The sequence below is a fragment of the Bison bison genome, unplaced genomic scaffold (genome assembly GCF_000754665.1).
Source record: "Bison bison bison isolate TAMUID 2011002044 unplaced genomic scaffold, Bison_UMD1.0 scf7180017864193, whole genome shotgun sequence".
NCBI lineage: Eukaryota > Metazoa > Chordata > Mammalia > Artiodactyla > Bovidae > Bison > Bison bison.
The window spans coordinates 2,444,352-2,458,085 of NW_011494765.1; the positions used below are offsets into that span (position 1 = coordinate 2,444,352).

The window sequence follows — 13,734 nt, forward strand, 5'->3', positions numbered from 1 at the left end:
CGACCCCACAGACGGCAGCCCACCAGGCTCCCCCGTCCCTGCCATCTCCTGCACTGCAGGCAGATATGTGCAAATATATGTAAATACACATACATACTACAATGAGAAGCAGAGAGCTTAAATGGGTTGCCCAGGAACTCATGGCCAGTTAACTGTTGAGCTATGACTGAAATTCATAACCCCTTTGAATCTGTAATCTAATACTCTCTCCTTTCTGCCATAGAGAAAAACAACCCAGATTTTGATTCTACATTAGTGAAGTCCTTCTCTGGGAGCTCACTCTTGGGATGCCATTGACAACAACATTTTGACTTGTTTTGACAACAAGTTGTGTCCTAATAAGCAGGAGATTAGGGCTCACAGAGAGTCACCCGGGATGCACTTGAGGCCAGAGCAAGAAAATGGCCATTTGCAAACCAAGGAGAAGAGGCCTCAGAATGAACCAACTCTACCAACATGTTGATCTTGGATTTCCAGCCTCTAGAGCTGTCAGAGAACAAATTTCTGTTGTTTAAGCTACCTAGTATGTGGCATTTTGTTATGATAGCCCTAGCAAACTAATATAATAAGTGATAAGGAAGCCTTCAAATCCCAAAATACGAGTGGGTGGGAACAAATTGCCAATAGCCAAAAGACCTGAAGGCTATCAGCATCTGTGCAGGAAGACAGACCAGAAACCATGGGGACAGAGGATGGACCGTGAAGAAGAAAATCCCCAAAACAGCCAGCATGTATTCACCAGAAAGCACAGTGGACCATTCTGAGGACAGAAGCTAAAAGGGGGAGGAATTTTGCCTGGGCCAATAACCACGTGTGGCTACTGAGTACTTGAAATATGTCTAATTTGAACTGAAATGTGTGAAAGTATAAACTATTCAGTGTACTTCAAAAACTCAGTATAAAAAAAAGAGAATGTAAAAGATCTCAATACTTTTTCTATATCGATTACATGTTGAAAGAAAATATTTTGGATATACTGAATAAAATAAAATATACTGTTAAAATTAATTTGAGCTTTTTTCTTTGTTTTACATTTTTAAAATCTGACTACTAGAAAAACTTTTAACCACATCTGTGGCTCATTAAATTTTTGTCAGTCAATGGTCTTCTAGATCACAGGATGACAACATCTACTGCACCCTGGTGGCCGTCTACCTCAACTGCAAGTGCAACTGTTTCCAGGTAGCAAACCATACAAAATAAAAGCAGGTATCACAAGCTTGTACAGATAGTTTAGGGTATTACTTCTGAAATAACATGCACTTTACTATTGCCTGTCTGTGGAAATTTGCCTCTAGGAAAGCATTAATATTGTGAAGAAGGAGGAGAAAGAGGAAGAAAAAGAGAGGGAAGAGAGAGGAAAGAGCATGAGAGGGGAGAAAGGGCACGAACTTATCCTTTCCTACCTACACGGCAACCAAGGCATCCTAAAAATAGGCTGTTGAATAAAGCACTGGTGATGATTTCTTCTTTATTCTGAAATATTAAGGAGCATGTTTAATACAAATTTCTGCCATAATTTTTATTTAAGACCAATACACTTCACTTTGGTGCACTTCTCTGCATATGTATGTATGTTTGTTTGTTTATAGCTTCCAACATTTATTTTGGCTTTGGGCATTTGCTCTCCTGGGGACAAATACTTAGTGACTGTGGGCCTGTGCTGTTTCAAAAGTCAAGGACACTACTGGTAGACACAGCTGCATATCTGAAATACATGTCTCAAGACGCTGCCTTATATAATCCCACCAAGTATTCCATCCTGCTTTGACAGTCTTAGTCACCATGGTAACTAGAACCCTGCAAGCGCTTAGGCTTTTGATCATTTTCTGACAGTCTTCAAAGCTATTTCTAACATCATTCTCACTTCATTACTACTGTAACTACATGCAAAAGCTATTATAAGCAAAACACCATTCATTTTATCCATTTCTCACTCTCTGGACTGTGTTTTCTTACACAGTGAGTGGATAGAAGAGATTATTTACTATGTACATATTACAAGAAGGTACTTTCAGTCAGGAAAAATACTCCATTAAGATATTCATGGCTGGGAAAATGAAAAGGCTCTGACAACTTGGATGAATAGCTTAATATGTACATGGCAGAAAGATACACCTTCAAGAGTAAAGAGAAAGTTTATTGTATCCCAATAAGACAATATATAGAAACCCTAGCCTTTCATGCACTAAAATTCACTTTTTCACTCTGCTCATATACAGTTAAAAAGCCCAAAGGAAGGAATATAAAGGGGTTGCTGCTGTGCTATATGTTCTATCATGCAAGTACAAGCCCCATGAAAATGTTCAGTTTGCAAAAATTATACTTATAATACATGTACTTTTCTGCAAGTGTATTACCCTTCAATAAACAAACTCAAGAAAGAAAAGAAAACACACAAAGGAAAGTTAACCAAAAGACAAGCACTAACAGTGATGGGGTGGGGGGGCGATCACAGGTGCCATGGTAAAGCTGATGCTATTTCGACTAGACTCCACCTCACTGCTTTTTCCCAAGTTCCAAAGCTGGTACAGAACCACTACCAATATATTTCTTGTTCTCTGTAAGCACTGTGATCCTGTTTTCTATTCAGACCAACACAAATATGGGGGGCAGGGGCAAAAAAAGAACCTTTCTTTTAATTATTCCCAAAGAATCTCTTCTATTTCAAAAGAAATGCACAAAAACTACATCAACACTTGAAAGCAGAAACATTTAATTTCCATAAATCAAAGAGCTTCTCTGGAGAATAGTGTGGGGAAGAACGCCACACAGTCCTCCACGCCACCACCACGGGCAGCCAGCACAGACCTACAGAGCTGATCAGGAGAGACCTCCCAGTCGCTTCAACTGAAGCCGAACATCAAACAGAACACTTGCATTTACACAAGCAAGCACAGGAAACACACACACTCACACGCACCAGACACCGTGAGAAAATCAGTACCCTAGAAAAGAGACCAAAAGCTGAGAGCAGAGAGTCCCCACTAAGAGTTAGTATGACTTACAGAATGTAATATTGACAGAGAATTTCTGATAAAACAAGATAGTATGTAAAACATACTATTTTCACAATTTGCTTTTTTAAATTTAACCATATAGTGTGGTCAACTTTTCCTTTTTATCTCCACCAACATCTTTTTAATAGTTCTAGGGAATTCCCTGGTGGTCCAGTGGCTAAGATGCCACAGTCTCAATGTAGGGGGGCCCAGCTTCGATCTCTGGTCAGGGAACTAGATCCCAAATGCAACTAAGGATCCTATGTGCAGCAAATAAATTAAAAAATAAATTAAAAATAGTTCTATATTATTCTGTGTGTGTGAAATGAAAGTTCTTTCAAATTGAAAAGAATATTAATCTTCCAGTAAACTGCAGGCCTGCACTGCCACTAGCCACATCCCTCTCAACAGAACCCCAGGAGCACAGACAGAATATATCTATGTTACTCATCCAAGATATAGTTTTTGTAGAAATAATTAAGGCTTGTTTAAAATGGAGGGAACCCTTCACACAAAACACTGCAAATAAATCCCTGGTGAATTTGCTTACCCACTTTTCTCAGTCAAAATGATACCATGAAATGATCACAGTAAGTCACAATAATAACACCCATTACTTTAACAGCTACAAAATTGTTTTCCTTGTGATAAGAAGCTTTAAGACCGACCATTTTAACAACCTTCAAATATTCAACACAGTATCACCAACTAAGAGCCAACTCATTGGAAATGACCTTGATGCTAGGAAAGACTGGAGGGCAAGAGGAGAAGGGGGCAAACAGAGGAGGAGGTATTTGGCTAGCATCACCGACTTAATGGACACGAGTTTGAGCAAACTCCTGGAGATAGTGAAGGACAGGGAAGCCTGGTGTGCTACAGTCCACGGGGTTGCAAAGAGTCAGAAAGCTTAGCAACTAAACAACAAAACCATTAACTATAGTCTCCATGCTGTACATTACATCCCTATGACATATTTATGTATAAATATAGCTGAAAGTTTGTACTTTTCGACCTCCTTTCCCCACTGTATGCATGCCCCCATCTCCTGTCTCTGGCAATCACCGTCTGTCCTCCTACCCATGAGCTCAGTTGTTTCTTTGGCTTTTTGTCCTGGTTTTTGCTGTTGTTGTTTTTAGATTCTACATAAAGTGAGATCGTATGGTATTTGTCTTTCTTTGTGTGACTTACTTCACTTAAGCATAATGCCCTCAAGGTCTATCCAGGTTATCATAAATTCCAATGTTTCCTTAATTTTTAATGCTTGAAGAATATTCACACACATATATATATTCTACAATTTATTTACCCATTCATCTGTTAATGGATACATTATTTCCATAACTTGGCTATTATAAATAATGTTTGAATGAACATGCAGGTGTATATAATTTTTCAAGTTAGTGTTTTCATTCTCTTTGCATAAATGTCTAGAAGGAGAATTGTTGGATGCTGCAGTAGTTTTACTTTTCAAGGAACCTCTACACTGTTTTCTATGGTGACTGCATCAATTTATACTCCCAGCAACAGTGTACAAGGGCTCCCTTTCTCCACATTCTCACTAACGTGTTATTTTTTGTCTTTTTGTAAGCCATTCTTACAGGTGTGAGGTGGTATCCCATGTGGTTTTGATTTGCATCTTCCTGATGATTAACAATGTTCAGAGCCTTTTCATGTATCTGTTGGCCATCTGTATGTGTTTTTTTGGAAAAAGAACAAGTCAGATCCTCTGATCATTTTCTAATCGGATTGTTGGTTTTTTTGATATTGAGTTGTATGAAAAGATAAATCCCTGAATTCAATATTGTTTTAAGTGCTCAGGTGTTGCAGGAAGGGGGACCCCTTCCAGGTCCCAAAGGGGGCTCTTGTCTAACACTGGAAATGAATTGTCTGAGGAGACACACGTGTTGAGAAAGCAAGAGACTCTTATTGGGTAAGGGAACCCAGGAGGACTGCACTGCTCTGCCATGTGGCTTGCAGTCTCCAGTTTTATGGTGACAGGATTAATTTCTGGGTTGTCTTTGACCAATCATTCTGACTCAGAGTCCCTCCTGGATTGCTCAGCCAAGATGGATGTCAGCAAGAAGGATTCTGGGAGGTGGTAAGACATGTGGTGTCCCCCTTTTGACCTTTCCTGAACTCTTCCAGTTGGTGGTGGGTTATTAGATCATGTTCCTTACTTGGACCTCCTGTCATTAAGTAACTCATGTAAATGGTTACTATGGTGCCTAGCCAGGGTGGGCAGTTTCAGTGTGTTCTCCTCCTAACACAAGAACTAAATTGAAAAAGGTATCCTAAGCATTATAATAAATTTCTCTGACAGTGAATAAACAGCCCTAAAGATTAGATCTCACACAATTTTTCCATGTATTAAGGTTTCCTCCTATTTCCACAGATACAAGTTCACTCTGCAGCTGGTTTAAAAATAAATAAAACCTGTGTTATAGTTAAAATGGCACTTTAAAAAAATCAAAATGAGGGAACTCCCTGACAGTCTAGGGGTTAAGACTCAGTGCTATCAATGCCACAGGCTGGGGTTCAAGCCGTGACTAGGGAACTAAGGTCCTAAAAGCCGTAAGGTACAGTCAAAACAAACAAACAAACAAAAAATAAAAATGGTAACAGATTTGAGCTGGTAAAATATATTTACATAAGCAAAACATTGAAAAAGAAGGTGAAATAAAACAATTCATTTCTTTTTTTTTTGAAAGCAAATTAATTTATAAAAAAAAAAAAAGGGAAAAGAAAGAAAAAAGAAAAAATTTACAGAAAATTTTGAACAAAAGAAAGGTGCCAAGATGCAGAGGAAGAGAAACACGGGGACACGAGGAACAAAGGGCCTGGTGGGAGGGACCAAGAATTGGTGGAAAGCCTTGGAATCACTGTTGTCTTCACATCAGGGATGAAGAGAGGAGAGCTGGTACTGGGGGCACTGGAATCTGGGGAGCAGAGCTGAGCCACGAGCTGCCATCAGGGGGTCGGCATGCCCCTAGGTTAGGCACCCCTACCCAGCTGCTGCCCCAAATCCCAGGGAATTCCCCGATACCAGCCATGATGGGCATGGTGGGAGGAAGAGGGGACAGAGTGACCCACCACGTCATAAGAAGGAGGTGCTTAAGTGCTTTTTTGACAATTCCACGTTTTTAAAACTTCCCATTCTTTTAGTGCTCCCCTCTCCGCATCTTCTGGGAGCCAGAGCCCGGGGAGGAGGCCACAAAGCCCCACGTGCCCTTTCTTCCTCCACTACCTACCACAGGAGTCCCCAAGACATTTCCCCACCAAATAGACATACGCTGACATCAACTACGCAGGAGACTTTTAAAAACACAAAACTGACATTCAGAGGGAAGGGGGTCATTGGCTGAGCTTGGGTGGCCTAAACAGCAACACTGAGGAAGCAGTGGGAGAGAGGAGTGGGAATAAATGGGGCAGCCGAGGGGTGTGGGGAGCTGACTCAGTCACTAACGAGGGGCCGGAGGAGACAGCCTGCACCCTATTCTATCAGAGCTCTCCCCAGAACCTAGATACCCCTTTCCTAAAACTCACCTCCCTCCTCCAAAAAATCTAAAACTTGGATTTTTCTCACTGGTTGGAGGGCTTTTTAAAATCTCTACTTCCTTTTAAAGGGCTTTTTTTTTTCAATCCATAAAAAATGCAGTAGTTTTGTGGGGATGTACCCTTAACAGTGGTTAATTAGGACCTTGTAGAAACACCTTCGCCCAGCCCTTCCTTTGAGGGCAGTGTCCCCATCCTATCTTCTCTCCCAGACATTAGAAACATCTTTTCCACAGAAGTCCTTGAATCATCCAATGTAAAAATGCCTGCCCCTGACAGGCACGGTGGGGGCTTTGGAGGGGCAGGAGGACTTTCCTTACGTAGTGATGAGCTCTCCAGGCTGGGGAAGGGTCCCAGTGGTGGGGACGGGGCTGTTTCTGGAACCTTGATCTCCGTTGGGGGTGAGGAGGGAGAGAGATGTCGGGCTGGCTCCTCACTGTGGGGGTGGCACGGGGGTGACTGTGCCTGGGCTCGGGGCCGTGGGGTCTGGAGGCAGGGGGGTACCTGGGTCTGGCAGTGGGCTGGCACAAAACAATTCATTTCTAGGCTACATATTTTTGGTATGTGGCCAAAGGATAAAGATGCAGCTGAAAGAGATTTATAAACTGTAGAGTGCTGTATGGATATGTGTTCTGTCATTACTATTTCGGCAGCCACAGGGTGATTGAGTGCAGCAGAGTCTCCAGCAGGAGACACTTGAACTTTATGATTCATTTATGATTCAGAATCAGATTAGGAAAATAATTCTAAGAAGAGAAATGCCACTGCTAAATTTAATATGCTTCTCAGATATACTAAAAAAACAATTTCCGTTCACAAACACATCAAAATTTTTAGTGTCTGTCTTATTTGCATATATAGGTAGAAAAGTTAGTAAACTTTGGATCAAATACACAATATCTGATTTTTTTAAAAGCAGTCTAACAAAAACCACTGATACGAAATGACAAGTTGAATGTGCTGGGCGTATTACGGGAAAATTGAAGACATTTTCTAAAAATGCTGAGAAAACAAATAGAGATGAAAATCAAAAGAGGGTAGAGGTTCTAGAGGATTTAAATTGGAAATTCAATCTAAGCATTACAAGTATGAACAGGTAATGAGAAACAAGGAACAAACAAAGAAAAAAAAATGAAAGAAATACAATCAACCATAAAAATATGTTTTCTCACAAAGAAATGCCTACGATCTCATATCATATACAAAAGCTAACACAGAATGGTTCACATATCAAAGTGTAAGAGCTAAAACCACAAAACTATTAGAATAAAACATTTCAGTGACCTCAGGTTAGGCAATGATTTCTTAGCTGTGACACCAAAAGTACAAGTGATGAAAGAGAATGACAAGTTGGACTTTATTAAAATGAAAGCATTTGGGCTTCAAAGGATACCATTAAGAAATTGATGAGATAACCACAGAATGGGAAAACATATATCTGCAAATCATTACACATCACAAGGGAGCTGTATGCACAATATATAGAAAATGACTACAATTTAAAAATAAAAAGATAAATCTATTTGAAAAATGATCATAGGATTAGACTAAACATTTTCTCCAAAGAAGACATAAAAATGCCTAATAAGCACATGACAAGATGCTCATATCGTTAGTCCTTAGCATGCAAAACAAACCCATAAGGAGATACCACTTCATACACACTAGGATGGCTATCAACATAAAGACAGACAAAAACAAGTGTTGGAGGACGTGGAGAAATTGGAACCCCATACATTGCTGGTGGTACAGCCTCCTTGAAAAACAGTCTACAAGTTTTCTCTAAAGGTTAGTGTACCATATGAGCCAGCATTTTCACTCTGAGGTATATGTATTCAAGAGAACTGAAAACACATGTCCACACAAAACCGTGTACTCAAATGTTCATGTGGTATTACTCATAACAGACACAAAGTACAAAATAAATGTTCAACAACTCATGACTGGATAAACAAATCTGTACAAGGGTATATTAATGTCTAATAAAAGGAACACAGTACTGGTACATGTTACTACATAAACGAAGGTGTCAGAGTTATTGTAAAAATGATAATGTTTTAAGAGTTGAGAATAAGGAGTTTGAGAGGCACATGTCAGAAGTTACGGTAGGGATTTTCATGCAAATTTTTAAATGCTTTCTTATTCCTTAAAGCTACCAATGCTTTAAGTTTTCTTACTGCCTTAAGAAACAAGAACATGGAGATATGCAGGAAATTTGCTTAACAGATAGGGTAAATCTGAGGCTAGCATTGAGTAGAATGTGGCCATGGGCTTGAAGGGTTGGTTGTTTTTTGTTTTTTTTTTTTCTATTTTGTATTTTTATAATTTCCTCACAGATTATTTGAGGGCAGGGACTGTCAGTTTTATTTTCAAATTATCTATACCTAATATAGAATATAGTACATACTGGAGGCTACGTAAATGTTGGAAAAACAAGACATACCTGGATAATGAAGTGGAACAAAGAAAAAAAACTTTATGCAATTTAAAGTTCTACAACATTCTAAGAAAAAAAAAAGACTTAAAACCTGGGCCTACAGGGGTTGTTTTTTGAATTATAATAGTGAAAGGAAATAATTATTTAAAAAGATGTAATTAATCTATACAGCAAAAGAAAAAGCTGATCCCAAGGACCTCTTCTGTAGCACAAAAAGGAAGCAGCAGAGTGTAGGAGTTAAGAACACTGTCTTTGGAACCCTTCATTTAACAAATATTTGTGAAACACCTGTAATGGGCAAAACCCTGGCTTAGGTAGTAGAGAACAGTGACACACAGTGTCCTAGGGACATTTCATTTTAGCGTAAAAAAAACTCATAAGCAATAAATAAGATAACTTGAGGTAGTGGTGACTTTTATGTAGAAGATTAAATGAATACAGAGATGAGAGGGCAGTTGAAAGCAGAGCTTTAGACAGAGTGGTCATGGAGGACTGATTAGATGACCCTGTATTATCTTTTTGACCATAAATGTTTTTTAAAGATAGATTCTTTAAAATAAACTCCTCCAGTACAATTCCAAATAGCAGAAAACAATGATAAACTATGTGAAAAGACTGCAATTTTATTCAGAAATAAATTGCAAATTAAAAATACCTCACTAAATATAACACTGTAAATCAATTATACTTCAACAAAAAATAATTAAAAATAACTCACTATCTTTAAAATTATTCACTCCCATATAAAGTTTCCCAAAAAACCCCACAACTATTTATCCTTAGTATTTTACCTATAGAATGAAGCTTTAAGTCTGAAGTAAATCAGTATCTTAAGAATCTCATGAACTGAAAATATGGCTAAACAATTTAAATAATACAAAATGGTACAAAATTATTTACCTGCCACCCTCAAGAATACACAATTAAAGTCACATTTTGACAAAAATGCATATAGCTTCTGCTACTAGTCAGGGTATGCACAACTAAAGAAAGACACTGTCTTGAAAAACTCCATCATTACTTTAGTCATCATTACTTTAGATACTTTATCCTAAGAAAAAGAAAGGATAAAACAAGTAAGCAAATAACCAAGTACACAAAAAAGAGGTAACAAAAGAGAGGCCCCAGGTTCACTTGTACATGCATCCCAGGCTCCTTAGATATCACAAAGTGTAAAATCAGATGTAAAACAGGTATGATGTGGAGTAATGCACACAAAACCATCTTAAAAAACAGCTCACTCAATTTGAGTAAAACAATATAAGATATACTCTTCTCCTATTGTTTTTTCATTTGAGAAAGAAACAACCACCACCAAAAACATCATCATTTCTAGAACAGATATTTATATAACATTTTATCCATAATTTTCAGAAACTTACCACGCATCAGCCATGGGGAAAAAAAGATACAGAACTAGATAAAAGTTTAAGGCATCAAGAGTCCACTGACCTTAACCCATTGAACAGTTGCTTAGATTTATCCAGAAGGTAACAAAAATCTGTCACTGTTTTCCTCTCTCCCTGTGGGATGTCATCTTCAGCACCTCCAGAGGACATGATTTCTTTAAGAGCAAATTCAGTTCTGCAAGAAAACATGTGTCCATTTATTGAGCAGGCAAAAATAAAAAAGAAACAGACCTTACATATATTATCTGATAGCAGTTTTTTCAAAAGATAGAGACATCTTCTGATTACAATCAAATCATCCAAAAATTATAGGATGGTGCAGAACAGAAAATGTCATCTTATGTATGGGGATCAAAATTGGTACATCCATATTAAAAAGCAGTTTTTATAATATTGTTCCATCCAATAAACATTATTTGAATGCCTAACATGCTTCAGGCACTCCTCTACATGGTTAAGAATAAAAAAATCCTTTAACCTATTTATCTATTTGATCCATTCTGTAATCCATCCTGGAAAAAAATCCTATTAATACAAATGGAAAACCCTTTGTCTATAACGGGTTTATCTCAGTATCATAATATTTAAAAGCTATTAAGAAACTTAAAAAAAAAAAAGAGGGAAATGGCTAAGTGCGTCACAGAACATGAATGACTACTCTCTATACCCTATCACTAACTTACAATTATACTTAAGATGATAAGGCAATAATTTATATATAGTTCATTATAAAAGGGATATAAAACCAGACACACACACATACTCATACACTTATACATACATATATTTTAAAGCTATTTACCCTTGAATCCAAGCTATTTTCCTGTGTAATCAATCATGTAGCCATTTTAAAAACAGCAAGTTGCTAGATCATATATATTGCATGAACCTATTTTAAAGGAAAAAAAAAAAAATCATTTGTGTTCACACACAGAAATCCCTGGGACAACAAAGGGAAATTTGGTCCCAGTACAGACTGAAAAAATAGGCAGGGAAGACAAGGACCCGACACCAGAGATGGGAGTTAGGGTGTGGTACAGTTATTTTGGCAAATATTTTTCCCTCCAACAGGCTCAGACAACTGTGGCTGCAAGGCAGGAAAACCGTCAGCAAGCCTAGATCTGCCGAGGGGCTGCAGGGTAACATGTGGGTGGCCGTGGAGTCAGCTGGTGGAAAAGTACTTTAGAACCTTGTGGACCTCACTGGGTGGTCCCTACATGGTCACAAGTTTCCTCTTCCCACCACCTCTTTCTACACTCCGTGCCCTAGGTGGTCTTAACAAAGGGAAATAGACCCGGAAGAGTGCAGAGTCTGGGAAGGGATTCCACACTATAGTGACCCTTGGTAAGTCATCTCCCGCAAGCGCAAGCGACTCCTCTACCCTGGCTTCACTCTTTAAACCCAGAAAATGATGCACAAATGAGGCGCAAATTGGACTTTTTCCACCCCTCCTCACAGAGTTCATGAGCTAAGGTGTCTATATCCCCAGGACACAGGAGTTCACAAGAGAAAATCAGAAAGTAAAACTTCAAAATAAATTCAATATGAAAGGATATTAGATACAAAGCAAGAAGAAAATATCACAATTAAGCAAATAAAAATACTGTGTATGAAAAATATAACCAAGGAAATGCACTTAATAGATCGAAGAGCAGCAAGGATACAGCTGAACAAATTAATAAGCTAAAATAAAACATTTAAATTAATAAGCTAAGACACCACCATGTCTTCTACTCTGCTAGAAGACATCAGAAAGAGATAACATACACAAAAGAAAATTGAAGAGATAAGGAATAGAGAAATGAAGGAATCAACATCCATATCACAGAATATATAGAAGAGAAAAAAGTATATGAAGGTGATGAAATACTTGCAGAGATAAACTTCTATAAACTTTCCAGAATTAGAGAAAATATAAGACCTCAAACTAAAAGGATGTGAAGAATGTTAAAGGAAAAAAGAAAGAAAGAAAGAAAAAACACCACAGCCAGAAACATTAAAGTGAAACTTAAGAATCTAGAGAGGCCCTCACCCATTCCCAGATGGTCCAGTCCTACAGCCCGAGGTAGGGCAGAGGACAGCAGATGACCACACAGAGGGTGGCCTGCTGGGTATCAGAGCACAGACTGTGAGACTATCCACATCCATCCTAAGGGCCGGCCTGCATGGGATGGTGGAGACTGGGAGCACCGAGGAGCGATACCGCGAGGGGGGACTGGCCGGAGGAATGAGAGCCTGAGCAGGGTGAGGAGGGCATCTCCACATGGAAGAGTTCAAAGGTGGAAAGAGATATGTCGTACACAGGGGATTCATCAAATAAGAAAATCTAGGGACTTCCCTGGTGGTCCAGAGGTTAAGTATCTGCCTTGCAATGCAGAGGACAATGGTTCAATCCTTGACGAGAGAACTAAGGTCCCACAGGCTGTGAAGTAACTAAGCCCGCGTGCTGCAACCAGAGAGCCTGGGGAGGCCGGAACAAAAGACTGCACGTGATGCAGCAAAGGTCCCTCGTGCTGCCACTGAGATCCGACACAGCCAAATAAATAAAATTTACAGAGAAAAAAGAAATCTATCAGGGAAAAGGGGACCCAGAGTTCTCTCTGTAAGACAAAGGAAACACAAACATGGAAAGGGAAAAGGTTACAATAAACTGGGGGTTGAAGCTGGAGGTACGGGTGAACTAATGGATTTTTAAAAGGAGAGACAGATCTCTGGTCTTTTCTTAATCACATCCTGTGTGTGGTTTGCGTGCTTTCAGAGAGAGAGGAAGGCCCTTCTAATACACGACAGACTGGCTGTACAGACAGATTAGAGAATAATGAAAACGAACACACTACAACCACCTGCAATAATATAGATGGATCCAGCATAATGCTGAGTGAAAAGAAGCAGACCCAAAAGAACACCTATCATATGACTCCAATACGCAAGGCACAAAACAGATAAAACTAGAATTAAGGTACTGACACGCTGATCAAGAGAGTTACTTTTAGCAAGAAGGGAGGAAATAAGAGGGATGCTAAAGGTATTTTATTTCTTGACCTGGAGTTAACACTGTGAAAATTCACTGAGCCATACATTTATTATGCACAAGAAAAGGAAGAAGGAGCAGAAACACCTGACTCAGGTGGTTTCAAAAGCGAAAGTGAAGTCACCCAGTCGTGTCCGACTCTTTGCGATCCCATGGACTATAGCCTACCAGGCTTCTCTGTCCATGGGATTTTCCAGGCAAGAGTACTGGAGTGGGGTGCCATTTCCTTCTCCAGGGGATCTTCCTGACCCAGGGATCGAACCCAGGTCTCCTGCATTGCAGGCAGACGCTTTACCCTCTGAGCCA

The 13,734-nt window shown here is 39.2% G+C and overlaps 1 protein-coding gene across 5 annotated transcripts in view; it reads right to left on the bottom strand.

Annotated features, from left to right (window-relative positions):
* The window catches only part of SCAI (suppressor of cancer cell invasion), a 119,874-nt gene that overhangs the window by 49,282 nt on the left and 56,858 nt on the right, over positions 1-13,734 (bottom strand). For 4 of the 5 annotated variants that reach the window (XR_825621.1, XR_825620.1, XM_010844053.1 and 1 more), the window contains exon 3: positions 10,441-10,572. Coding sequence is in view for 3 of the 5 variants with exons in the window: in XM_010844053.1 (XP_010842355.1) it covers positions 10,441-10,572 (132 nt within the window). In the remaining 2 variants the exon portion in view is untranslated. Of the gene's footprint in view, positions 1-10,440; positions 10,573-11,199; positions 11,300-13,734 lie in introns of those variants that run through there. The other variant, XM_010844054.1, reaches the window with a different exon arrangement.